At 47.7% G+C, this 24,924-nt stretch overlaps 1 protein-coding gene and 2 long non-coding RNA genes across 4 annotated transcripts in view; 2 read left to right on the top strand and 1 right to left on the bottom strand.

Moving 5' to 3' along the window:
* The first annotated feature begins 1,023 nt into the window (after nucleotides 1–1,023).
* LOC114095680 (uncharacterized) lies at nucleotides 1,024–7,621 on the top strand. The gene is made up of 2 exons (XR_003583299.3): nucleotides 1,024–1,109; nucleotides 5,708–7,621. It is a non-coding gene; the product is annotated as an uncharacterized lncRNA (long non-coding RNA).
* LOC114095685 (uncharacterized) lies at nucleotides 1,104–24,924 on the bottom strand. The gene is made up of 3 exons (XR_003583300.3): nucleotides 24,630–24,924; nucleotides 2,374–2,429; nucleotides 1,104–1,223 (listed from the first exon to the last, which is right to left on the bottom strand). It is a non-coding gene; the product is annotated as an uncharacterized lncRNA (long non-coding RNA).
* Sel1l3 (SEL1L family member 3) overlaps nucleotides 23,775–24,924 on the top strand; it is a 99,540-nt gene continuing 98,390 nt past the window's right edge. The window contains exon 1 of one of the 2 annotated variants that reach the window (XM_027939003.3): nucleotides 23,775–24,032. In XM_027939003.3, coding sequence (XP_027794804.2) covers nucleotides 23,868–24,032 — 165 coding nt within the window. In that variant the 5' untranslated portion in view covers nucleotides 23,775–23,867. The remainder of the gene's footprint in view (nucleotides 24,033–24,924) is intronic. The other variant, XM_071614199.1, reaches the window with a different exon arrangement.

The raw sequence follows: 24,924 nt of genomic DNA, 5'->3' as shown, positions 1-24,924 counted from the left end.
ACATTCTATCCTGGATCAGGACAGAGGAAGAATGAGAGAATGAATTAACAGATGGATGTGAGCTACTCCAAGTGCAGGTGCTGTGCTGGAGGCTGGGAAGGGTGGACCTCATTCCTGACTCTCAAAGGACTTAAAAACTGCATCTCTATGCAGGGAAAGACACTTAGAACAAGGGCAAGCAACCCTTTGGGATTCAGGTGGATTGGATTTGAACCCTGGCTCTGCCACTCTGTCTGTGTGATTTGGGCAAGTCATCCAACCTGTCTGTGCCTCCGTTTTCTCATCTGTAACATGGGACTAGCAATAGTAATGACTTCATAGTGTGTTTGGGAGGAATAAACAAATTAATGAAAGGGCTTTAAAATGTGGTCATGGCTCAATGCATATGAGCAAAGCAACAGACGTTCATAGAACACTTGCTACACGAAGCTCTTCTCGGCTTTATCTCGCCCAATTTGCTGATAACAAAGGAGATGGGGATGACCATTATCCCCGACTGTGGTCTAAATGTCTCACAAAAACTAATGTCGCGATGACTTGCTATTGTAGGAGTATTAAGAGGTGGGACCTTTAAGAGGTGACGAGGTCATGAGATCTCAGTCCTCTTAAATGGATCAATGTTGTCACAGAAGTTTTAAAGAGAGGGAGTTTGGCCTTTCTTTCTCCCTTTCTCTCTCCCTTTCATTCTCTCTCACCTTGTGATGCCTTCGCCATGCTTAGACACAGCAAGAGGCCCTCCCCAGATGTGGCCCCTTGATCTCGTATTCACCATCCTGCAGGACTTTGAGCCAAATCAACTTCCATTGTTTGTCCTTTTCTCTCTCGGTGGCATTCTGTGATAGCAGCAGAAAATAGACCATGACATCCCCGTTTTAGCAGCAAAGAAACGGAAGTTCAGAGAAGTTAAGGAACTTGTGCAAACTTCAAAATTAGGAAGTGGTGGAGCTGGAGTTTGTGCCCAGAGCCAAGGCTCTTCGTCATTATCCCATAAGGTGTCTCCTCCTCTAAGAAAATCAATGAGGACCAAATGCATCCATTACTCAAAGAGCAAGACTTCCCGGGGAACTGGAGCCGTCAAAGAGGTTCTCTGTCGAGTCATCCATTTGAGGGTAGGAGGTTCATTTGTTTATTCAGCCAGTATTTAAGGAGCACATAATATAATCAGGCACAGAGCTGGAGATGTTGTGAGCAACGCGGAATCTTTGCTTGCAGTTTTTACTTCCCTTTTTTAAAAAAGAGAAAGAAGAATCAACAACTGAATATTAGAGAGGCAGGGGTCGGCTCTGCAAAGGGCCATGCTGAGCAGTGCCTTGAGGAGGGAGTGGGCAAGTCTCTCAAGGAACTTGTTTTAGTTCATCTTGTGGTGCTATAACAGAGCACCCAAGACAGGGTGATTGATAAACAACAGAACTTTATTTGGCTCACAGTTCTGGAGACTGGGAAGTCCCAGATCAAGGGGGCCACATCTGTGAGGGCTTCTTGCTCCACTATAACGTGGCAGGAGATACCACGGGAGCAAGAAAAGCACAAAAGAGAAAGAGCAGAGAAGGCTGACCCTCTCATCAGGAACCCACTCCAGTGACGACAGCATTAATTCTGTCAGTGATTTTTATGTTGCAAATATTTATTTTTTTCTCTAGTTTTATAAGTACCTAAATAACAGCCTCAATTTTGCTTTGCAACCACGAAACCAGAAATATTTACTGCTTGATCCTTTATAAGAAGTTTCCCTGTTCTTTCCAAGCACCCAGGAGGCATTGTTCAGTGATGTGACTCAGGTCACCGAGCAGACAGGGTCGAGGTAGCTTGAACACAGGTATCCTGGTCCTGGGGGCTGATGCTCTGAACTGCACTTCCACCCAGCATCTGCTAAGGTCCAGGAAAGACTCAAAGTGCCAAACCAGGGCCAGAGGAGAGGGAATGGAACTGAGAAAACTGCCCAGATGTGAATACAAGCAAGAATCAGGAGGCTTCCCTGGGTGCCCAATGCTCTGTGGGCCAGACTAGTCACAGAGAATAAGACTCATTTCCTGTGCAGAAAATAATTCTGACTAAGGGCAGCAGGTTTCTCATTCAGATGACTGGAAATACTTGCAGTGTCATGGGAAATGCTAGAGGAAAAGCTGGGCCCAGAGAGGGTGGGACAGAGGGGACATTCCCCCTGGACAAGGTGAGCTGGGGATGCCTGAGGATGGATGGGCAGATGTGTCCAGAGGAGGGTGGATAAAAGGGTCTAGGGTGGAGTGTGGAGCTGGGAGTCATGGCAATGGGGAATGCAATTAATACACCAAGAGAAGACATCATTTCCTCAGTGACCCCGAACTGAAAAGTCCCCCTTCCCCAGAATGGACTGGAAGCAGAGCAATTCTTTACCTTTGAAACTCTGGAGTGGAGAGGGGAAGGGTCCATGTTCTTGGGTTCAGTGGATCCTAGAGAAGGAAACAAGATGATTTTTGTTTTTTGTTGTTGTTGCTTCTATCATTGTTTTGGTGCTGGGGAGCGAACCCAGGACCACGGAGCTAGGTTATAACCCAGCCAAGGCTATTTTTGAAATGGGTTATCTGTGTCATTGTGTGATGGCTCTTCACACGCACACACACAATGCACACACACACAGAGATCCTAAAGGATGTATTTTTAAAGCCCCAGCATGTTTATTAGCTTGCACAAGACTCTCTGATTAGCTTTGGACCCTGTTAGCTTAAAGAGCTGAAAAATCTCCAAGTAAAAGCAGAGGCAGAATGCTTGGTGAATTGAGAACTCAGGAGAATTTTCTTCCAGCGAAGTTTCAGAAACACAAAGGAAGACACGGCCTCTGATTATACAATTCCTACCTGGCAAGTAAAAATCTTTGATTATCTATTTATGCCCTGCCGATCCCAGGCCCAGAGGAGATCAGACAAGCTAAAAGAAACTAATTTCCACCCTTTCGCTTTCCCTCACTCGTTTTTGTGGCCTCCCTGACCTGGAGGAGGTGGCCCCTGTGAATGGCAGCTGCCTGGGAGATCTCTTAGGCGGGTTCCAGAGGAGCAGGTGGGGCCAGTGAGGGACAAACTGGGCTACAGGGGAGGGGACAATGCTGCTGCCCAAGTGGGGCAGGACAGCCAACACCGGCTGCCGGAGAAGATTCCTACAGGCCTGAAGTCTGCCTAATAATTCTTGGAGTAAATAAATAAGGAGTAAAAAGAGCCCTCTGCAGTTCTAGAGGAAGTGAGGATCCACCAAGGTATGGGCATGCCAAGCCTTTGAGGTGTTCGCCTTGGACTTCCTTGGCCTGCTCTTGGTCTCTGAGGTGCCTACAAGGTACAAAAAAGTGACCCCACTGCCCCAGCCCCTACCCCAAGTCCAAAGCCAGGATTAACGGTACAGTAAGGGGAAGTGGCCCTATCACCCGTGGGGTGAGGCTTGGGCGGTGCAGGACTACGCATCTGACCCACCCCTGCCCTGCTTGGGCCATTTGTCCTATTTACTTGTTCAGAAAGAACAGTACCTGGAAAGCAAACACTGCCGAGAACCTGGTGATGTGGTAGGGTTCAATTACCAACCTCATGTGTGCAAATCTCAAACACCAGTTTGTCCTTTTCCCTGGATAATCAATGTAGGAGCAGGTCTGAGGATCTGTCATGTCAGGGGCCCGATTTTTGCCCGGATTTAACTCTCTGAGAGATCATCTAGGAAGTGCTTTGGAAAGCTGCAGGCACACTTCGAGGCCACTGGGGTTCCACAGAATAAATTACCCCTCCAGTGTTCTATGCGGAACTGGAGATCAAATCGTTAGCTCTCGGAAATCTTTTTAAAAGATGTAACATAGTCCCATATCCAATATGAGAATGAGATTTCCACAAGATACCTTTGAAAGAGAAAATGCCTGTGTAAAACAATACACATTACCTAAAACAATTATTTGTGTGTGTGTGACTTGAAGGAAACATAGGACATAGGTGGAGGAGAGATTTGTATTTTCACCCCTGAACCTGATTAGATTCTGATAATATTCCATCATTTGTGAACAGTTCCCAAGAGTTGCTTATTAAGTCACTGAAAGTGTCTTATGAATGTAGCAGACAACCTAAACCGTGACTCATTCCATGGGATCCCCTGGCCTTTGCTCCATCAGATTCTACTAACGAGTTAAACCAGTGTGCACACGTGCGCTCAGCATCCTTTCTGTGCACGATTCCGAGCTGACCCTGGAGTAAACAAAGACTAATAAGGCATATCCCAAGTTTGAAAGGAGCTCTTAACCCCGTGAGGGATGAGCAGATTAAAAAGAACACTGCACAAGATAAGGTTGAGCCATGAGAGAGAGATTAGAAGAGGTCGCTCTGACGTTGCACTGATGAATTCCAGCTCTGGACAAAGCACTCTGCCCACACGGAAGTGGGAAGTGAGCCCAGCTTGAGGTGCCTGGGAGAATCCAAAGCAAAGGCACTCAAGGATCTTTTGAAGGACCATGGGTAGGGGTTGGTAAGCCACGAGGAGGGGAGCAGAGCAGGGAAAGGTTTGGAGTCTGGATCTAACACAGCTAGAGGGGAACAGGGGAGAGCTGTGTGGCTAGACAGCACAGTGCCTGGACATTGGCAAGGGGAGGGGCTGGGAAAGAAGGCAGTGATTGGAGGAACTCTGCGAATGGGAGCCCAGAAGGGAGGTTGGTGCTTTCCATAGATTCTTCAGATAACCTCCAGGTTGCAGGGCTCACTGAGCTCCCCTTGAGATGCTGTACATGGTATTATCATGGTTGTTTCTCTCTCTGACTCAGAAAATTTATCCGTTCCCTAATGTTCTTTGCTTATTTTCAAGGAGTGTTTGTACTTAGAACAGGGGTGGGCAAACTTGTTGGCATGCCAAATTTGGCTTGTCACTTATTTTTGTAAATAAAGTTTTATTGGAACACAACCTTGCCCATTCGATTCAATGCTGTTGATGGCTGGTGATAGTACTATGACCGATTTTGCAGCCAAGCTGAGTTGCAACAGAGACTGACGGTCAAAACCTGAAATACCTGTGATTTGGCATCTTACAGAAAAAGCTTACTGACCTCTGTCCTTGGCCTATTCAGCATCATCATCATCTTTTCCATTGCACCAGGAACTTCAGAGACCACCCTGAAGATTCCCTCATTACCTGGAGTGCCTCCACCTTTATTAGGTGGTCAAATTCAACTGCTATCATCAACTCAGTGGAGCACATGGTAGGAGTGTCAGGAGAAAAGGTGTCTCTAGAGAAGGGCTCAAGGGGTTCCCAGAAGAGAGAGGTTTTTGGCATATGTCACAGAAAAGAATTGCAGCATAAGCCAGAAAAAGACACAAACAGAGGTTTATTAGGAAGGTAGATACACACTAAAGAGGCAATGTGGGCTATCTCAAGAGTGAGAGCCCCACCTCGGGCTGGGGTCTGATATTTATAAACTGGCTCTAGTTAAGGGCTGGACTGGAGGTGGGACCAGGGTGAAGCACAATTCATGCCAGTTTTTCCTGTGCTTGTGTATTTCCCTCATTTAACAAGGGCATGGCCAAGAGCATGTTACTCGAGATTTACAAGTGTGCTTTCTGCATCTCAATGGCTTGTGGGAGTTTTCTTTAAGATTCAGTATTTCTCGCTCTTTATCCTGAATCCCTGTGTCAAGAGGATCCACTATGGAATGGACAGAGATAGAGAGCACCAGAAACCAGGGCATTCTGATGAAGCCACTCTCTCTTCTCTGCAGGAGCCCTGAGGATGAGGACAGCAGCCTGTCAGAGACACCACGTGTATTGATTTCAGCAGAGTTCAAAAACTTTTCACCACATCCTCTTGGATAGGACGGAACTGATTGGGGGTTCTGCTGGTCACACTACCACCTCCAATGTATGTGGGTGAAGGAGCGGATGTCAATCTTAGGGGGATCTCTAACATGCTGCCACGAGACCATGGACTTTCTCATGCCCTGTTCAACATTTTACAGTCTTCTTGCTGTTGATATAACCTAGTAGCACAGACTGGGTAGTTTATAGAGATCTGAGGTTCATTTGGCTCACAGTTCTGGAAGCTGGGAAGCTCCAAAACCTGGAGCTAGTGTCTGTTCAGCACCAGGCGAGGGCCTTCCTGCTGCATCCTACAGCGAGAAAGCATGTGTACTAGATGGGACCTTTCTTCCCCTTTCTAAAGAGCCACGAATGCCATCATGGTGTCCCCACACTCGTGGCCTCATCTAATCCTAATTACCTTCCAAAGGCTCCACCTCTAATATCATCACCATATCAATTTGGGAACTCTCCAGCAGGTGGATTGGGAAGGAACATTCTAACCATCGCAAATCAGAAGCCATGCTTATCATTGTGGACCTTGTTCACCGTGAGGCCCAGGGACAGCAGACAACTAGCATTGATATGTCAAATTCTGTGTTCCTAAGGACTCTGGGTGAGCTAGAGCCGTGGCCAAAATAGGCATCTGCCTGAGAGGCAGTCTCTCCTGAAAGCGGAACACAGGGCTCTGGCAGAATTTCCCTCCAGAGTCCCAGGCCCTGGGGTGAAAGTACAAATGCAGGCCAGCCAGGCACAGGCCCAAATATGTACAAGTCATAAATCAAGCTACCAAACAGCTTCATAAATTGTGTCCTATCCTCCTGCCTTGAGAAGTATACCTTATTGTCAAGCCCAGGGTCAAATTCAGAACTCTTAAGACTGCTTGAGTCTCAGTGCAACAACCTGATCCAACAGGGCGAGCCAGCCAGTAGCCCCCTTCCCCCAGAGGTCAACACATCTTTCCATTTTGTAACCTGTTCCTGGACTTTTGGGCGACATATCTGCAGTTGCTTCCTCTTTCCTGCCTCACCAGTTATGTCTGCCATCAGTCCATTTACCTGGCTCTGCCCTCCGGCTTCTCTCCAGTTCCTCAGTTTCTTCAGGCAAACACTGGTCTGGTGCCTACTTCTGGCACCGCCCCCTGGGAAGCGAAGAGAACCTGGTCAGTGGCTCCCTGCTTTCCAGCTCCCGGGTCTTCTGTGGTGATCACCACCTCACCCCGACTACCCTCACCAATCCGAGGCTCTTGACCTCGATCATAACCAGCCAAAGCCTACTTCTGCAGATTTGGGGCAGCTGGAGTAGGAGGGAGTCTCACCCACTAGCAATGCATTTCTTTGAGTTCCAGTGTTTTTATTTTTAGAGTTTTACATGCTTTAAAGGAAAAGGTCTGATCATTGAAATATGATTTATGTAGAACACGAACTTCAAAATGCATTTAAAAAATAAACATTCAGCTTTGTGAATTGTTAAAACATACGAATATAAGATAAACAAATGCCCCTGACCCCTGCCTTGTGCCCCGCTCTCTTCTCTCCAAAGGGAACAAACCACTCTTCTGGCCACAGATACTATTGTTTGGTTTTGCTGTTTTTTAAATTTAATGTAAATAGAACCAAAGACTATAAATTCATTTATGCATGGCTTCTTTCATTCAATATGTATATGAGATTCATCTGCGACACTGTGTGTTGTTCTTGGTCACCAATTTTTAATGCTAGGTAGTATTCCTATTATAGGAGTGCATCTAAGTTTATGTATGCATCTCATTGATGATGACGTTGTACCCGATGGTTGGTTGTTTATCAACAGCACGGCAATAAACATTCTTGTAAATATTGGTTGGTACACATGAATATGAATTGGACTGTATATGCCTAGAGGTGGATTGCAAAGTGATAAATTTGACATACTTCAACTTAGTCAAGTTTTCCAGTTTTCCAGAGGGATTAAACCAACTTGACTTCTCTCTTCTTCTCTTGCTCCACATTTTTAGGGGTCTTTTTTTTTCTAGAAGTTTTATTCTTCCCTTTGAGAGTCACACTTGTTTCCATGTTGAAAATTTATCAAGTTTTGATCAGATGAGGAGATGATACTTGTGGAAGTTATACCAAGTTTATCCTGGGGCATCACCGGTCCCAGTTTGGAGAAGCTCAACCCTTTACTAAGCAAGTTGACCCTTGGAGGTTCTTCATTCAGCTTCCAAATCTTCCACCAAATCTGTTGCAAACTCATGGAACAACTTCCACCTGTTTGGCAGAGGAACTGCCGCCATTTTGGTTGGGTCTGAATACTGATCCACTGTTGACCTTCAATCCCTTTTGCAAAGACGGCATTTATCTGAGTAATTTTATTTTGATTGCAGGTTCATCTATTTTTTTCACTTCGATTAGTCCCTGAGCCCTCTCAAGGTAACGGACCAAGTACTTCTTTCATATGTACTTCCTTCACCTGAAAGAACGCTTGGGATCCCACGGGGAGCAATCGGTATTTGCTAACTGACTGACTGGCTCAGTGTAGCTTAAAATCCATCTTTATTTTTATATGATAGTTCAAATGATTTAATGAGTGGCTGCCACTGACAAGGCACTTGGGGACTGTGCATAAAATGACACAATAATATGAAAATAAAGCTTTGCTTGGAGACTAACACCCAGAACTGCCTTCTGTGTACATATTGCTCTTTGTACTCGAGGAAACAATTCTTCCTTTGGTCAAGAAGAGTTGTTTTCATTGATAAAAATAAGTAAATCTACATTCTCTCCTTCTGCTGTATTTGAATGCTTACAAAATCAAGCATCGTATATAATGCTCATTTCAGCAATGAATATGCAGAAAGTGCTGCATCTCTTTATTTAGGGATTTTAAACATTGCAGTCATGTTCATCATGGGACTGTAGGCTTTTATATCTAAGACAGACTCATTTCTCAGAGCCATATTTAAGTATCTCACGCAGTAGCTCTGGCCTGTGGGTATTGCACAACATACCACTGAAGATGGAAGGTTCACCTCAGTGGAAAAAAAATAAAGCCATGGTGCAGCTGGGGATTCTTCAAGTAGAGGAAGCAACAAGGACAGGAGAAGGAAGAATGGTGAATTCCAGGGGAGCCAAGTTTGCAACGAGAATCTGGATGTTGGCTTCATCACAGAGCACAGTGTGGGAGTTGTTCTCTAACCTAATGGTGCTCTAAGAGAGGTCTACAATGTCTTCTGAGTTCCATGTTTTGTAGGCAAGGTTCCTCTTCCCCATGCAACAGTCTACCAAATACTGACAGTCCACTCAGCGTGCACACAGCTTCAGAGCTACAACTCGGCTCCTGATTTTAGATCTTAGGATGATTTTTCTTTCATTTATGTGTGTGTTTTCTCATTAATTTGCTCATTTTTTAAATTAAGTAGTTAGGCAAGAAGTAGTTACCTAGTAACAACTCTATGCAGAGCGTTGGGGTTGGAGTTTAGGATGCAAAGATATGTCTGAACCCCAGATGTTATTTCAATGAATATGCACATAATCGTAAACCTGTACCAGTGTGAGTGCTCTGAAAGGAGAACATAGTGCCACAAAAAAAAATGTGTATTAGAAGGATTTGACTTAGGGAAGCTAAGGAAGTGTCTTTGAGGATGTGATAACTGGGCTGAAAGCTGTTAAGTGAGCAAGTGAGTTAACTAGGTAAAGGGCAAAGCAGAAGAGGATATAAGAACAGTTTGTGCAAAGGCCCTGTGGTGACAGAATGTGATTTACATGAGGACACCAAGGTCAACATGTCAGGAGTGAAGAGAGCAAAGGGCATGGGCAGGACTGCTAACACTGAAGGAGCTTTGTCCTCATCCCAACAGCAAAGTTGGCAACACACGGAAGACAGGTGAAGGACAGAGAGCTCCAATGTCACAGCATGGGCTGTGGGAATTGGAAGCATACAAAGAAGAGGGTTTTAGGACTTTTTCTTCTTGCCTCTGCACAGTCCCTAGACAGCATCCTGACACAGTTACAGGTGTCCCCTAGCAGCTGTTAGCTGTCAGGTAGGCAGCTCTCCCAGGTCTGAGTGGATAATAGGGAGGATGCTCAGGGGTGGCAGAGGGACATGCTCCAGTGGTCCAGATCCGCTCTCTGCTCTGCTCACAGTGAGCCATTTGGGACGGAAGCCTGGGCTCACTGCTCACGGATCCAAATGCGTTTCACAGTAATGTTCTGACGGGGAAGCCTGGCTTCAACCTTAATAGAACAGAGAGCGCCCAACCAGCTGGCATAACCTCTCCCAGGAAGGGTAACGGGTGGCCTTCGTGTGCTGGGCTTCCATTCACAGCCGAGAGTGAATACAGACAGATTCAAAATAGAAGCACTCCGGACTCCGTTTATAATGCTGATAATAAAATGAACCGCAATAGCCTTTTCATACTCCAGGTATTCAACATTTGGAGATTTGAAAGATCTGGAAAATATCCTTTGGTTGAAGCTATTATGATATGTAGCCTGCTAACAGCCACAAGCCTTGGAAGGGCGGGAGTGGGGGACAGGGCAGAAGAGGGGGAAAGGACTGAGTGTGAGCTCACAGGTTCACTGACACTGCCCCGGGGCAGGGCTCCCCCCCACCACCACCAGTGAGGATTTGGGTTGGGCCATTCTTCCTTGTGGGGTCAGCGCTCTGCATCCTATGATGTTTACCAACATCTCTGGTCCCCACCCACTAGACGACACCAGCGCACCACCCCTCCTCAGTTGTAACAACCAAAGTTTTCTCCAGGCATCACCAAGTGTCTCTTGGGGGACTAGCTCCCTCCCTTTCTGAATCACTGTAATAGAAGATTCATCGTTAACACAGCTGGTGCGTAAGGTTTCGTGAAAGGAAAACAAATATTGCCAATAATTTGAGGATTATTTTTAAATAAGAAAATTCCGACAGAAAGTGGTTAGAGGTTTTTCAAACTAACATCGTCTTTAGTTTTCAAACCAGTTTAGTCGCACAGCCACGGTTGCAAGTGACCCCACGGGAGCCTTACTCTAAACCCCCACCCAGGGCAGCTCTGCTCTAGCCACCGAGGAAAGTTGACCTTTGGATCCAGCAGGTCAGCTTTTTAATTTAAATTTCAAGATGCAAAAGTGGCTTTGATATTTCTTCCATCTCAGAGAAATAAGAAAGGAAATGGTTGTTTGCTCTTGGTGCTCTTGAGACTTTGAATATTTCTTCCACCTCCACTTTGGCAGGAGATGGGAGGGTATTAAAAGCCGTAATAGAATCATTTGGATGCCTAACGGGAGTCTGGAGGGATTGGGGAAGGACTGTCACATTTCCCAAGAGACCCAAGCTCTCTGACAGGGGTCAGCTGCCCAGAGTCCTCAGCGAGGGAGGAAATCACTGCCCAGCGGCTGCGTGACCACGCGGGCTGGGGATGATCAGCTCTCTGCCTCTTTACCATGCTGTCCGTGTGTGACCTTGAACGATGGCTAAGTCTTTTTTGGATCTCCACCGTCCGTTTCCTGAAAATAAGAGGGAGAGCAGGGACTGAGCGCCTCTCAGTGCACGTGAGGACTGATGAGATTTTGCAGCAGGGACCCCGCGCTGTCATTCGGGAATATGGCTTTCCACCTGGAGGTCGCCCAGTCTGTACTTCTTCTTCCTCCTTCTTTCTGCTAAATTGGTTGGGCAGGCAGAGGGTTCTTTTATATATTTGGTTGCAGGATTTAGAGGTGCCACAGAAGCACTATTAACCACCATAAATTAAATCTGGTGAGTTGAGGTGGGGTTACATGAACAGGATGGATAGATGATAGATACTTGATAGATACAGACAGATTTTATATAACATAAAATCACATATGTGTACACATATATAATTGTTAGAATAAATATCCTTGAATAGGTTCGTAATGTGAATAATAAAGTACTTCCTGAAATTATCAAAAGGCTTTTGGTAATTCGGATTAGCTGTATTTGCCGGTCTTGATCAGCTCAAGCTTCTACAACAAAATACCATCGACTGGGAGGCTTATAAACAGCAGAATTCATTTCTCAGTTCCGGAGGCTGGGAAGCGCAAGATCAAGGTGCCCGCAGATTTGGTGTTTAGTGGGTCCACTTTCTGGTTCATAGATGGTGCTTCATGCTGTGTCCTTGCAGAGTGGAAGGAGCAAAGGAGTTCCCTGGGATCCCTCTTATAATGGCACTAATCCAATCTGAATACCTCCCCGAAGTCCTCATCTCCTAATATTAAGACCATGGGGACTCGGATTCAACAGAAGAATTTGGTAGTGGGGAGGGGAAGAGAATACACATTCTGACCTACACAACTACTAAATTCTGAAATGGAGTTAGAAAACCTTCGTTGATCTGAATATGACCAAGTTCTAGAGAAGTCACCCCTGCCATCCTGCATGCATATCTTAGGGAAGGAGAATTTATCTTCAGCCCCTGAAGGCATATGGAGAGAGGGAGAACTTCTCTTGTTACATTTTGTGGTTCTGTGTGGCTGGAAATAAAGAGGATTAGGCAAGAAAATATTGGTTGGTTTATACTCAGGCTAAAGACTGACCCCTGGCTAATGTTGAAATTAGCCCACTAAACTTGCATTAGTCCAAAGGGTAAATCAAGTAATAAAATAAGCCTAACATCTTTTTAGATGGGAGCAGGGTTCCAGAACATTCAGTGGTAGCCTCATTGGATGTCTGTCTCATGGCTGGTGGTGGAGGAGTGTTGCCTGCCCTGACCAGGAAGACTCTCATCCATTTCCAGAAACCATACTAATAATTCAACACATTTCCTCCACCATTTAACCCCCCTCCAGACAATCTTGACAGTTGTTGTCCTTTACAATGGACAGAGCCGGCTCAGAAGGTCAAGGGGCTTGCTCAAAGACCTTTGCTTAAGAATTGGTGTGGTCTACACTAGACCCAATCCATCCTACATACCAAGTTACTTTAAGAAAGAAAGAAGGAGGGAAGGAGAGAAGGAAGAGAAGAAAACTTCCATTTAAAAAAAAAGGTAGAATAAAATAAAAGTTGAAAACAGGATTCTAGGTGGAATTAGGAATCAACAGAGGGGTTTGCTTTTTATCCATTTATTTACGAATTTTGGGCCATTGGAGAATTTAACCCACTGATGCTCTACCACTGAGTTCTATCCCCAGGCTTTTTATTTTTTTGGTTTTAAGACAGGGTCTTGCTACATTGATTAGGACCTCGCTAAGTTGCTGAGGCTGGCTTTGAACTTGCGATCCTCTTGCCTCAGCCTCCCGAGGTCTAGGGATTATAGGTGTGTGCGCTCATTTTTTATTTGTTGTTGTTCTTTTAATTCACAGAAATGAAAAGGCGCTCCCTGGGAGGCAGGGGTGGGGGAAGAGAGAGGGGCAGAAGTGCTGAGAATATTTTTTTTCCCTTTCTTTCTTAAGAGTTTGAATTACTGTGAAATCTTGGATTTTCTAGTGACCTGTGTTAAAGCCTGGGGCTAAAGCAGACCTATAATGGATCTATTTCTGAATTGTTCAGATTTTTGTTTCCTGGTGTTGTGGTTTTGCCCTTTACTAAGTTTAGATACATTTGTACTTCCCAGAAAGATGTTTAAGCCATTTGTCTTAAAAGTAATTTTTTTTTTACATGTCTCCTGTTGGTGATACATAGAAGATACAATTTTAAGAACTCAAAATATGTTTAACCACAACTGAATAAATTTTGCCTTTGCAATTTCATTTTATATAATGTTGTAATTGACATTCTTGATTTGAAATACTTTCTAACTTTTGTTTTTGTCTTGAAGGCAGTTTTGGGGAAAAAAAATAGTACTCCATTGGAACCTGTTTTAATAACATCCTCCTCGAAATATACGTGGTTTCTACAGCGATCTAACCGGGTATCCGTCTATCTACATCAACCATCTGTATAGATGGTGCCAGGTCAGGCCCCGGCAGCATTTGGAGGGGTCCTGTGCTGCGTGGCCCCTCATGAGTGGCACAGGAGATGTCGGCGGCCACTCTCTCCGGCCGGCGCTTGGCCAGTTAGGGAGTGTTTCTGCCATGTTTCTCCACTTCACTCACACTTGAGCAAGTTAATTATTTAATATGTTTGCCAAGCACATTGGGTTCCCCAGAGAAAGTGTGCCACATAAATACATATAAATGAATAATTAATTAAAGTTTAAACAGATTACTTGGCGAGTCCTGCCTTAACTACCCCGTTTTCCTAATGAGGTGTTTGGAAGTCACAGAGTCTTCTGCTTTCTTCCCTCCTCCTTTCCGGCACGTTCCTCTCCTTCCTGACCTTAGTTTCCTTCTGTTGAATTCTTCTTCTTCTCTTCTGTCAGTTCTATCTGTGCCTCCCTGGTGGTGGGCACTTGGCCCATCACAGAGACTTAGCACCAGATCCATAGGTAAAAGCCCTCCATTAACTTCAGCCGGCCTCACAGGCTCCTAAGAACTCTGGGGTGAGATTAATAATTAGATAATGATTCTAATGTGCCTTGAAAATGAGAAGCCTGACTCAGGAAATGCTGAGCACAGCATGGTTATCAGCAGTCTTATCAGGAAACTCTTGTTTAGTGACCCCTTTTCCCTGATGTGTTTCAAATCAAACATGAGAAGCCTGATCGTCTAAAAATTGATATAAATCCAATCAAACCCCGTCCCCCCCACTAACCTAGACTCTTCTCTCATCAGTCAGAACAATACGAGGAGATTGCAATTTAAGAGTGAGGCTTGGGGCTTCGCTGGATTTTCTTTGAGGAAACAGTGGACTCATTTAGATGGAGTTTCAAGGAGCGACATAATTGCTTATTGAATGTTGACGTCCAAATCCTAGTTATTCCTTTACTGAAGATTAAGAAGAATTAGAGAACAGTTCACGTCCGGCCTGCTCAACCTGACCCAGTTTATTTACACTATAATCTTACTTCAGAGCATGAGAGGTAAAATGAGCTGCTCTTATCAATTAATAGCTGGAGCAAAATTTAGACTTCAAGTTCAACATAAGAGCTATTTATTCCAAAGCACTACAGAAATGAAGAGGCGCTCCCTGGGAGGCGGGGGTGGGGGAAGAGAGAGGGGCGGAAGTGCTGAGATTTTTTTTTCTTTCTTTCTTTCTTTCTTAAGAGTTTGAATTACTGTGAAATCTTGGATTTTCTAGTGACCTGTGTTAAAGCCCTGGGGCTAAAGCAGACCTATAATGGATCTATTTCTGAATTGTTCAGCAGTATTGGAGTTTAGAACAGCAGTCATGGTACAGGCATATAATGAGGCCGGCGCCACTCCTGCATCCAGGAGGGCATTGGTCACAGCCCACACTGGCCTCGCAAAGTGCATAGGACAGCAGCTCCTCCTCGGCCCCCTTTCAGAATTCTCCAAGGTACCCAGCCCTAGAGGAGCACACAACAGAAGCTGCTTGTGAGGCTGTGGATACAGGGCAGGTTACAGACCCTGCCCTCAGTCCCAGGTCTCCCCGGCTGCTTTCCACTCCCAGGACCACATTCTGCTGTTAGAAATTCACTTCTCTGAATCGAGGGGTCGTTCTCCACGCAAAGACCTCTGCGGGGTGGTACATGTTGTCCTTGTCTGTCATTAATAATTTAGTATGTATTCAAAAAACATTTGCTGTTTGTTGAGTTTATTTACAACATGAATGAGCAGAGTCAGGCCAGCGCTGCCTTTCTGCTGGCAACCCTACCCCTCTGGACCAGCTGGCCCACTGGAAAACTGGGGATTGACCAGATCTCCAGAGTCGCTCTCAGTCCCACCCAGCATTAGGCATCTCCAAGGCAGCCGTGGTTGTGCACACAAACCAAACGGTGGGGATGGGTGGGGGCGCCTGGGCATGAGGACACTGCCTGGAGCTTGAGACACAGCACAGCAAGTGTGGACACTCATCAGAAGGCTCAGGAACTTGGGCATAGAGCGGGTGCACAGTAGGTGCCCAATCACAGTGGATAAAAGTGGGAAATTAACACTCAGCTAAATATTACTTTTCTATGTCTGCCGGAGCAAAGTACCCATATGGGGTGACTTGAAACCATAGAAATTCATATTCTTACAGTTCTAGAAGGTGGAAACCCCAAACTGAGTACTGGCCAAGCCAGGCTCCCTGTGAAACTCCAGAGCAAGACCCTTCCTTGCCTCTCCCAGGGCCTGTGGCTCCAGGCATTTCTTGGCCTCCAGGCTCAAAATTCCAATTTTGCCTCCGTCTTTCCACCGCCATCCTCCTGTGTCTGCACACTGTCACGTCCCGTGCATGTCAGTGTCCCAGATGTCCCTTTTCCTATGAGGGCACCAGTCATCCTGGATTAGGGCCCACCTGTGACCTCATCTTAACTTGCACAGCATCTGCACAGCCCCTATTTCCAAATAAAGTCACGTGCACAGGTTCCGGGTCAGGACTCCAGCCATCTTTTTGGGGTGAAAGCTTAACCCACAACAACCTACTTCATAGACTTTTTGAGAGAATGAAATGAAACAGGGATGTGAAGGAGCTGGACGATGGGAATGCAGGATGAGGAATTCAGCTGGGATTTGAGCCTGGCCCTTTCTCCCAACCCATCAGCCACCCACGAAGAGATCCAGTCCATTTAGGGGTATGAAGACTAATAAGGGGGTAGAATTCAGAAAATGAGGTCAAGGCACAACAGGAAATGTCGAAGGGTATCCTGGGCCTAGTTTGGGTCCCAAGGGGAGGAGGTGACACCAAATGCTTCATGTGGCAACCTGGACTTCTAAGAATGGGACCAGCAGGCAAGAAATGCACTCACCCAAGTCCTACTGCGGACAATGGGACTCACAAGTTCTCTTTTATCTTTATACCTTTTGTTGCATAGATGATTTCAAAGTCATTTATTGTGACTTTGAAGGTCACTTAATGAAGAAAAGCCTTAATAAGCACCAGTGATGTGCAACCATTGAGCTGCCCAGAGGCCCACGGGACATGGGCCAACCTCCCAGAGCACAGATGCAGAGGACCCAAGGACAGCCATGCATGTGTTTTGTAATTTTCCCTTTTCCTTTTGGGGGTTAGCACCAGGGAAGAGTCGCATTCTAGCTGATTAGGAACCTCAGGTCTAAATTTCAATTCTGGGCTGAAGAGTAATTTTCCTGAAGGTTTGAATAAATCATCCAATCTACTTCAGTTTCAACTATTTTCATCATTTCTATTTTCATCATTAATTTTGTCTACTTAGGACCCCGAAGTCAACGAGCCTGTTTGCGACTTAATTTGGGATGAAAATAGGCAGAGGCCGTACCGAGAACCCAATAGGAGCAAATGGGCTTGAATTACAACGTGAAAGATTTGGACCAGAAACAAGGGGCATTTTCTTTGTGATAACTGCAATTCTTTGGTTTTCTCTAGTAGGGCAAATTATAGAATTTGTATCACTGTAAGTTTGGTAAAGATAGAGGAGATTTTCCTGGTAATGAAGGTAGTTTACTTTTCATTCTGATTTGACTGCAAGAAGACAGATGAACTCTCCATTCAAGTCAATCACAGGACCTCAAGATAATAGGTGCATACAATCCATCCTGTTCCCCTTTTTGCTTTGAATGCTTGGAAGCTCAGAGCTAACCATACAGTTCAGTTAAAATATTAATATTACCTATTGCTGTGAACAAACTACCCCCAAACTTAGTGGTTCAAAATGACATTTTTATCCTTCATGATTCATTGAGTTAACAGGATTTACCTGAGCAGTTCTGGCTTGGGGACTCTCTAGCATTCATGATGGTGTGCCATGTTGCTGGAGGCTAGAGGCTGGAAGTTGGAGGCTGGCTAAGCAGCTCTCTCTCTCTTTCCACGGGGTACTCCGTCTTTCTTGCATCATGATGGTAGTCACAGCTCACAGACAGCGGCTGGCTTCTCCCAGGGGAAATATAGGGGGATACTTGTGTCAAGATTACAGTGGGGGATGTGGTTCATGGGTGCGTCATCTTTGGAGACATGCTACCACTGGTATTTATAAGTCTTTTTCTATTTTCCAATATGTGTAGGAGATGTATCTTTCTTTGTGAGCCTTTTTTAGAAATTGACAAGCCTGAGTAATATATAAACAATGCTCTGCTCTTGTGTAGAGCTTGCCACTTACAGACACCATGCCTCTCACTACGCTACACTACCTGGCTTCAGCAAATGGACAAGATCAGCAACTTGATTCCTATTTTTAGAGACATAGAAATTCAGATTTAAAAGTAACTAGTGACTCATTCAAGGAAGAGGTGGGCTGGTCCCTGGACAGGTGTTACCTGCGCTCTCAAGCACCTGGGGAAGTGCTGGCAAAGATCTAAGTCCAAAACCCACGTGTGATATCTCTGTGCACAGGTTGCCTCTCCATCCACCCTTTGCAATGGTGGTTTGGTGTGAAGCCCTTGAACAAAATTGCCAGAGTTCAGGCTGGAGTATAGCTCAGTGGTAGTGCCCTTACCTAGCATGCGTATGACCCCGGGTTCAATCATACATAAATAAATGAATAAATAAGCACATTTGCCAGAATCAAAACTGGCTGTTGTTTCCTGACCGTGGACCTGAGACTTTCCATATGATTCAGTTTCTTTGTCTATAAAATGAGGTTGGTGATAGTGATCGTGCCTGCCCCTCAGAATTGTCCTTGAGATTAATGATTTAATAACCAAAGCAATACTTAATAAGAACTTTTAAAAAACCTCTCAGTCAAGAGTTGTAGCTGTTAATAGGACCCTGTCTAGCTGTCCCTTCTCTATGTTTTTCTTGATTTTATGTGGCTCTTGCTAAGTATCCCAGCTGCTCCTGATGTTTTGTTTTGCTTGATATAGAATATTACCAGATAGACTGAAAGTCCTAAATTGATATTAATGCCTCACACGCGCTTGCTCTCTTTTCAGTGACATTCCCCCCCAACTCCCATGTGTCCAGTCACTCTCTCCCCTCACTCTCTGTCCCAAAAGGATCTGTGGGTTTCTTCCCACTCCTTTTACACATGTGATCTGAATACACTCGCCCCAAGACACCCTTACATCTGCAGACATGCGCCCTTGATCTTCTGCATCCCAAGTACCCTCCTTTCTCAGATTCTCAGGTATTTCTATGCTGGCTGAGCCTGAAATTGCCTTCATCACATCCCAAATCCCCCAAAGATGTTCAGAGTTTCTGCAACTATGCCCAGAAGGGCAAGAAGCAGACTGTGACTGTGGATGAGCAAGAAGGCTCTGGACACTTGGCTGCACCCTCCCAGGGATGCTCAGCCCACAAAGCTCTTCATCAGTGGCCCAAGAGGGCCAGAGAGTGGATTCCCTTGCTGCCCACCTGGACACTGCACTGAGAACCCATGCCCAGCCTGGAGAGCTCCTGGTTAGTGCTCCTGACTAACCCGGAAAGCTGGGCTCAGGGAAGCTGCCTGCCTTTCCCGGCTCAGGGTGGGGCCAGAATTGAGCTGAATATGCACCTATTCAGAAGGGCAAAGAGCCAAAAATAACCAGGAGCAACAGCATTTCATCTGACAGGCCCAGAAATAGAGCTCATTTTGGAGCATGCCAGGGCTGCCGACCCAGTGAATCCAGAGACCTTAGACATTCCCATAAAAACCCGGGGAGAGCTCTGGGGCAAAGAGACAGGCGCTTCCCAACTCCTCCCTGCAGCTGCTCAGAGCCAGGCTCTCTCTGTGGCCCCCACGCAGAGCCCCAAGCAGGTTAGGGGCTCAGATGATGGGGCTGAGGCTGAGGAGAAGAGGACGGAATCTGGTGGAATGTTCTGAAGAAGGAACAAGAGGGGACTGGTAAATGTGAAACAAAGAACAGAGCCAGGAAATGGATCTAGGGAAGGTGGAGTCGAGGGTCCTGAACAACAATGAAAACGCTGGACAGGAAGAAATGGCACGCAGGGCTTAGCCAGATTCCAGAGGTCACCTAAGCAGAGGGAGGGGAAAAGGCCACCGTTTCCTTATTGGGTTAGTGAGTATATAGCCTGAAAGCAAGCTTCTCTTCTATTTTTGCTTTCTTCTCTTCTATTTTGATATGAAAGGCAAATGTCGCCATTCATTCATCTTCATTTTGAATAACTGAAATCACAGAAAGGAGGAGGGGGAGGGGGGAGGCAAAAAGGACTCCAGAATCCCAGAGAACCTTAGTGTAGAAATAGACCAGGAGGTAACAGTGGGTTTAAAAAGGGTGGGGGCGGGGAGGGAAACAGTAACAGGAATGAAGAGGATGGGTTCCATTTAGCCAGGAGTACCTCTGAGAACCTTGTGTTTATAAGCCATGGCGTGGGTACACAGAGGTGACTGAGAAACAAGCCCTGCTTTCACGACACTTCGAGACTTGAGAGCAATCCAACCGACCACAATACCTGGCAGAGTTGGCCAATGGCCACAGAGAGAACTGACCAACTGTGCCCTGACCTGAGGTCAGAAGGGACTACTCCCTAGGGCTGGTGGCATGTGCCTGGGTCCTAGCCATTTATGTAGGAGAGAAGTGGGTAAAAGGGACACTTTTCACTCCCACAGAGTGCCTCCCCCACACCTCTTCCAGCGCAGAGGTCAGCTGTCTCTGTGAGGACAAATCCCTTTACCTTAAACATCCATAGCACCAATTAACATGGTTTCTAAGTGCCCATGTGGACATTGCCAGTCCAAAGGCACATTTCTGCTAACCCAGAAGGATAAGAAGAATTCAGGAGTTTTCACAGTACAATTATATTCTGGTTAAAGCCTATCTTTTATTTTTTTTTTTTGGGGGGGGGGTGCTGGGGATTGAACTCAGGAGCATTTGACCACTGAGCTACATCCCTAGCCCTATTTTGTATTTTATTTGGAGACAGGGTCTCACTGAGTTGCTTAGCACCTTGCCATTGCTGAAGCTGGCTTTGAACTTGCGGTCCTCTTGCCTCAGCCTCCTGGGCCACTGGGATCATAGGTGTGCATCACCACACCTGGCAAGACTAGCTTTTATGATGTTGGTTTCTTTCTATTTTTTGATGATAAAAATCCCTTCCCCTTCTAATAAAATTATGTTGGTAGAAGATAATATATTTTAGATGTTTAAAAAATATATTTGTACTTGACAAGTTAATAGTCGGCCGACTGCATCAGCTCCCGAAATTTGACTCGTCTTAGGCCATTTCAGAGTCTAAGAGCAACTGGCCCAGGGTGCCATGCTGGGTCCAGCGAGGCAAGCTGTGGGCCTCTTTCCCTCTTCTACTTTAGGCTTCTGACTCGTCCTCCTCCTGAGCTGCCTAGACTGAGGTCCCACCCTTCCTCCAGATTCATTGCCATGGTCCCTTTCTGTGTTGGGGTGTGGGACTGTTTTCTCCTGTCTCCTTAGAGGGGACGTGATAAAGTGGCTCACAGGCATGAAGGAGGCCAGATTCATTCACTCTCCCCCTGGGGCCTTTGGGTTTTAGTGCAGTATTAAAACTTAATTCAAACCAATGAATTGTAATGGTGGAATATCAGCCCTGCCACGGGGTGATGGGAGAAACATATTTATTTTTAAATACAGGATCTTCTGGAATCAAACCACACACTTCAAATGACTAACAAACCATAAGAAAAAGCAACTGTCTCACAGAGCTAAATGTCATGCTCCACTGTGAAAAGAGGTCCTGGCCTTCCTTCTCTCTGCCCTCTCCCATACAGGATTTGTCAGCCTCGGCTCCCTGGGAAGCACAGCCACCCCAAAGTCCCTTTTAGACGACTCCAGTACTTTGGAGGCCAATTTTCTGCACGCCTGTTGCTCTTGGCAGAGAGGATGGTCCTGGATTCCCAGGGCCCTGGGTGGTGCCCCATGTGCAGCAGGGAAGCAATAGAAGATAAGTGAGCAACTGGGAGTAGAGAACCAGGTTAAATATAGCCAGCCCCCTGCAGGGCTCCTCTGCATGGAGGGCACTTGAGTGAATGCAAAGGCTTAAAGCCCACAAAAGCTTTGAAAACTGCAATTCCATGAATCCTGATTACAAACAACCGCAGGGAACCATTCAGACCAAGGGAGTCTGGGTGCAAGGAGGGAGCAGAAAAATTCAGGAGAAATACCCAGGAAGACAGGTGGAAACCCCAGGAACACTGCAGTGCGAAGAAGCCCCCTTCTCCTGAACCCGCTGATGAGCTTCATCACACATGCATTAAGTATGGTCTGTATTTTGGCCTGTTGGGAAAAAAAAAAATATAGATAGGATCTGGGACAAAGCCACTTACTCTTTTGTTCCCTTGGACACTCAGCAGAATAAATAGTTTTCTACATTACATACATGGGAGAATTTTAAATGCTTTGTTTCTGCAGAAGTGGGACAGGCATAGTGGGAACATCTGTCAACCCCCCCCCCCCAAGTATTTTCCCAGTGGCAGCTAGCTAAGAAAGGGCAGGAGTCCCCTTTCCTACAAGCCACTGGTTCTGGAAGTTGGGTCTCTGGACTCATGGGTGCTACCTGAGGGCTTTGCAGAGAGCCAGCTTCTCAAGCCCCACCCAGGAACCACTGAACCTGAAATTCTGTGGGCGGACTCCAGTCACCCATTCTAAGGATCCTTCCGGCTGTTTGGTCAGGGTGGAAGTTTGAGAAACACTGGTGTAAATACCTTGGAGTATGGAACCTGGGGGCCAGGGGCTTCACACAGGGCAACAGCTCTTAGGTTACTTAAAAAAACAAAAAAAAAGATGTAAGGGATGACTCAGCTGCCAGACATCGCCAGTGTTGCCAGGCCTGGGATGAGATGGCTGGGGGCACGCCCAGGCTCAGGGGACCTTCTATTCAACCCTGGGCATGGCATCTTCACCACCAGTCTAGGCCCTATTCCTGTGGTGACTTGACCCACAGTAGTGGCAACTCTACGGACTCCCAGTCTATTATTAGTTCCAAACGGCACAAATCCGCCAGAGCCAAAGGCAAGCTTCTGCGAACTTTCGAAGGTAGCTTAACTGTCTCAGAGCAGCAGCTCTGGGCCTCCAACCAGTTGTCCCAGCGGCCAAGCGCTTCCCGGACTCCAGGGCGCCCAAGTCCCTCTCCACTTGGCCACAGAACCCGGGCCGGCGAGCAGCCAGTCCCAACCTGCGTCCCTGAGGCCAAGGATGTGTCCTGGTTTTCTAAAAGCTGTTGGTGCACTTCAAGGGCCTCACCCCTTTCATTTGTGGTATGGGTACGATTGGACTGGCCTAATTAATTCATTTTCTTTTCAGTCTAAAGTGGGAGCCGGAGCCCAGGGATGCAAATCAAATACAAACCCGCTCCGGGCGCCAATACTCTGGACAGTTAAAACAAAGAGCGCGGCGGCAGCGGCGGCTGCACCGCACAAAACCCTCGGGAAACATCCAGAACGTGTCACCAATCAGCCTGCAGGGTGGGGCGCAGCCCGGGTGACAGCGCGAGAGCCGGAGGGCGGCCACAGCCCTGCAGGTGGACAGGTGGAGGTTGGCAGGGGTCAAAATCCATCCTTGAGGACTTGAAGCTGAGCCGCTGCGTGGCACAACTCCAGGGGGCACGCTCGCCCTGCGGGAATGGCGCCCCTGCCCAAAAGCCAACGAACAAAACCCATTGCACGGGCGGGAACTGGGCTGCGCGGCCGCCAGAAGGGGTGGGTGGGAGAGGGCGACGGCGAGAGGGAGGAAGAGGAGAAGGGAGGGGAGTTAGGGAGAGAGGACACGGGAGAAAGTGGGGAAAGAGGGGGTCAGCAGGAGAAGCCAGGGAGAGGAAGCAGGGCACGCAGGGAGAGGCGGGGGTCGCAGAGAGCCAGGGCGCGGAAGGGGGGCGAAGGCGGAAAGAAAAGAAAGAGAAAGGGGCCGGCTGGCGGCGGAGCGCACCGCGCCGGGGGCGGCGGCGGCCGGGGGCGGGACCCGGTCTGTCCCCACCTGCGTGGGCGCCCGCTGCCGTGAGCGGTGGGAGCCCCGGGGCCGGAGGGAGCGGCCGGGAGGCGGGCTGGGCTGGAAGGCAGAGGGGAGGGAGGGGACGGGGACTAGGAGGCGGGGAGGAGCCGGCGCTCGGCTGGGGCTGCGGGGGCGGCGACGGCGGGAGCGGCAGTGGCGGCGGCGGCGGGTCCGGCTGTGGCGGCAGGTGGCCCCGCGCTCGGCGGCCGGCCCGGCCGGGGGCGGGCGGGAAGGTGGCGCCTCGGGCGGGGGCCGGTCCCTGCACCAGGTGACCTGTTCCGGCCCGGATCCGGGCGGCCTCGCCATGCAGCGGCGCGGCACGGGGCTCTGGTGGCCGCGGCAGCAGCAGCAGCAACCCCCGCCGCCCGCGGTCGGCCCCCGGGCCGCAGCCATGGCTCCCCCGAGCGGCGGTGTCCCCCCGGGCCTCGGCGGCCGCCCTGCCTGCGCGCTGCTCTTGCTCTGCTACCTGGTGAGCGCCGGACCCCGCTCGGGTCCTCCCTTCTGCGCGGGGCTCCCGGGACGCGGGTGGGGGCGGCCTGGGACCCCAGCCGTACGGGGTGGGGACGGCGCTGCTAGTTTTCTCTCTTCCTTGCCGCTGCGCCCCGGGCGCTCCGGGCACCTGGGATGGGTACCGGGGCGCGGACCCGGGCGCGTGCATCGGACTTGCTTCTGTCGGCTTGTGTCTGTTGCTCTCCCTCTCAGACTCGTCGTAGACCGGGGTCAGGTCCCCTTCGGGATCCCCTGTTGTCCCCCACTCAGTCTGAAAACCTCGCAACCCGGAGATCGCTCCCCGCCCCACCGCGCACTGCTCTCCAGCCCCCTCCCAGCCTTCCTGGGCTTCCCTCTTATTTTCTCCAGGCTCCTTTCCCTCCGGTGCTCAAGTTCGGCTCTGGCTTTCAGCACCTACCAACCGCTTCGACCCTTTTTAGTTTCCACCGGGTCCTCATGGCCCGGACGGTTTTGTGCCAACGCACCTCCCGTTTCCAGCGCTCCTTAACTCGTCCGTGGTCACTCCAGCCAAGTTGCGGATGCCAGAAAGAAATCTAGTTCTTTGTAACACGCTTACCGCCAGAGTGGTGACTTTAGCTGCGTCTTGAACGTTGTCATTTCAGAGAATGTGCTTGGCTTGTGTACGTCAGTTTGCAATTTGCCCACTTCTTGGCTCCTGTTTTACTCATCAACTAAATGGCAGTAGTCTATTTTTCAGAACCAACTCATTTTAAATATCAGAGTTATTGAGACCCTCAGAACACAGTGGGGAAATATTCCTCAGTTCCTTTATGATGGCTTGCTTTCTCCTGTTTTTGAATTCTCCCAAACAATAGTAGATTTACAGAAGGCGACACCCTTGCTGCCCAGCC

The sequence above is a fragment of the Marmota flaviventris genome, chromosome 7, assembly GCF_047511675.1.
Source record: "Marmota flaviventris isolate mMarFla1 chromosome 7, mMarFla1.hap1, whole genome shotgun sequence".
Lineage (NCBI taxonomy): Eukaryota > Metazoa > Chordata > Mammalia > Rodentia > Sciuridae > Marmota > Marmota flaviventris.
This window is presented reverse-complemented; position numbering and strand designations above follow the sequence as displayed.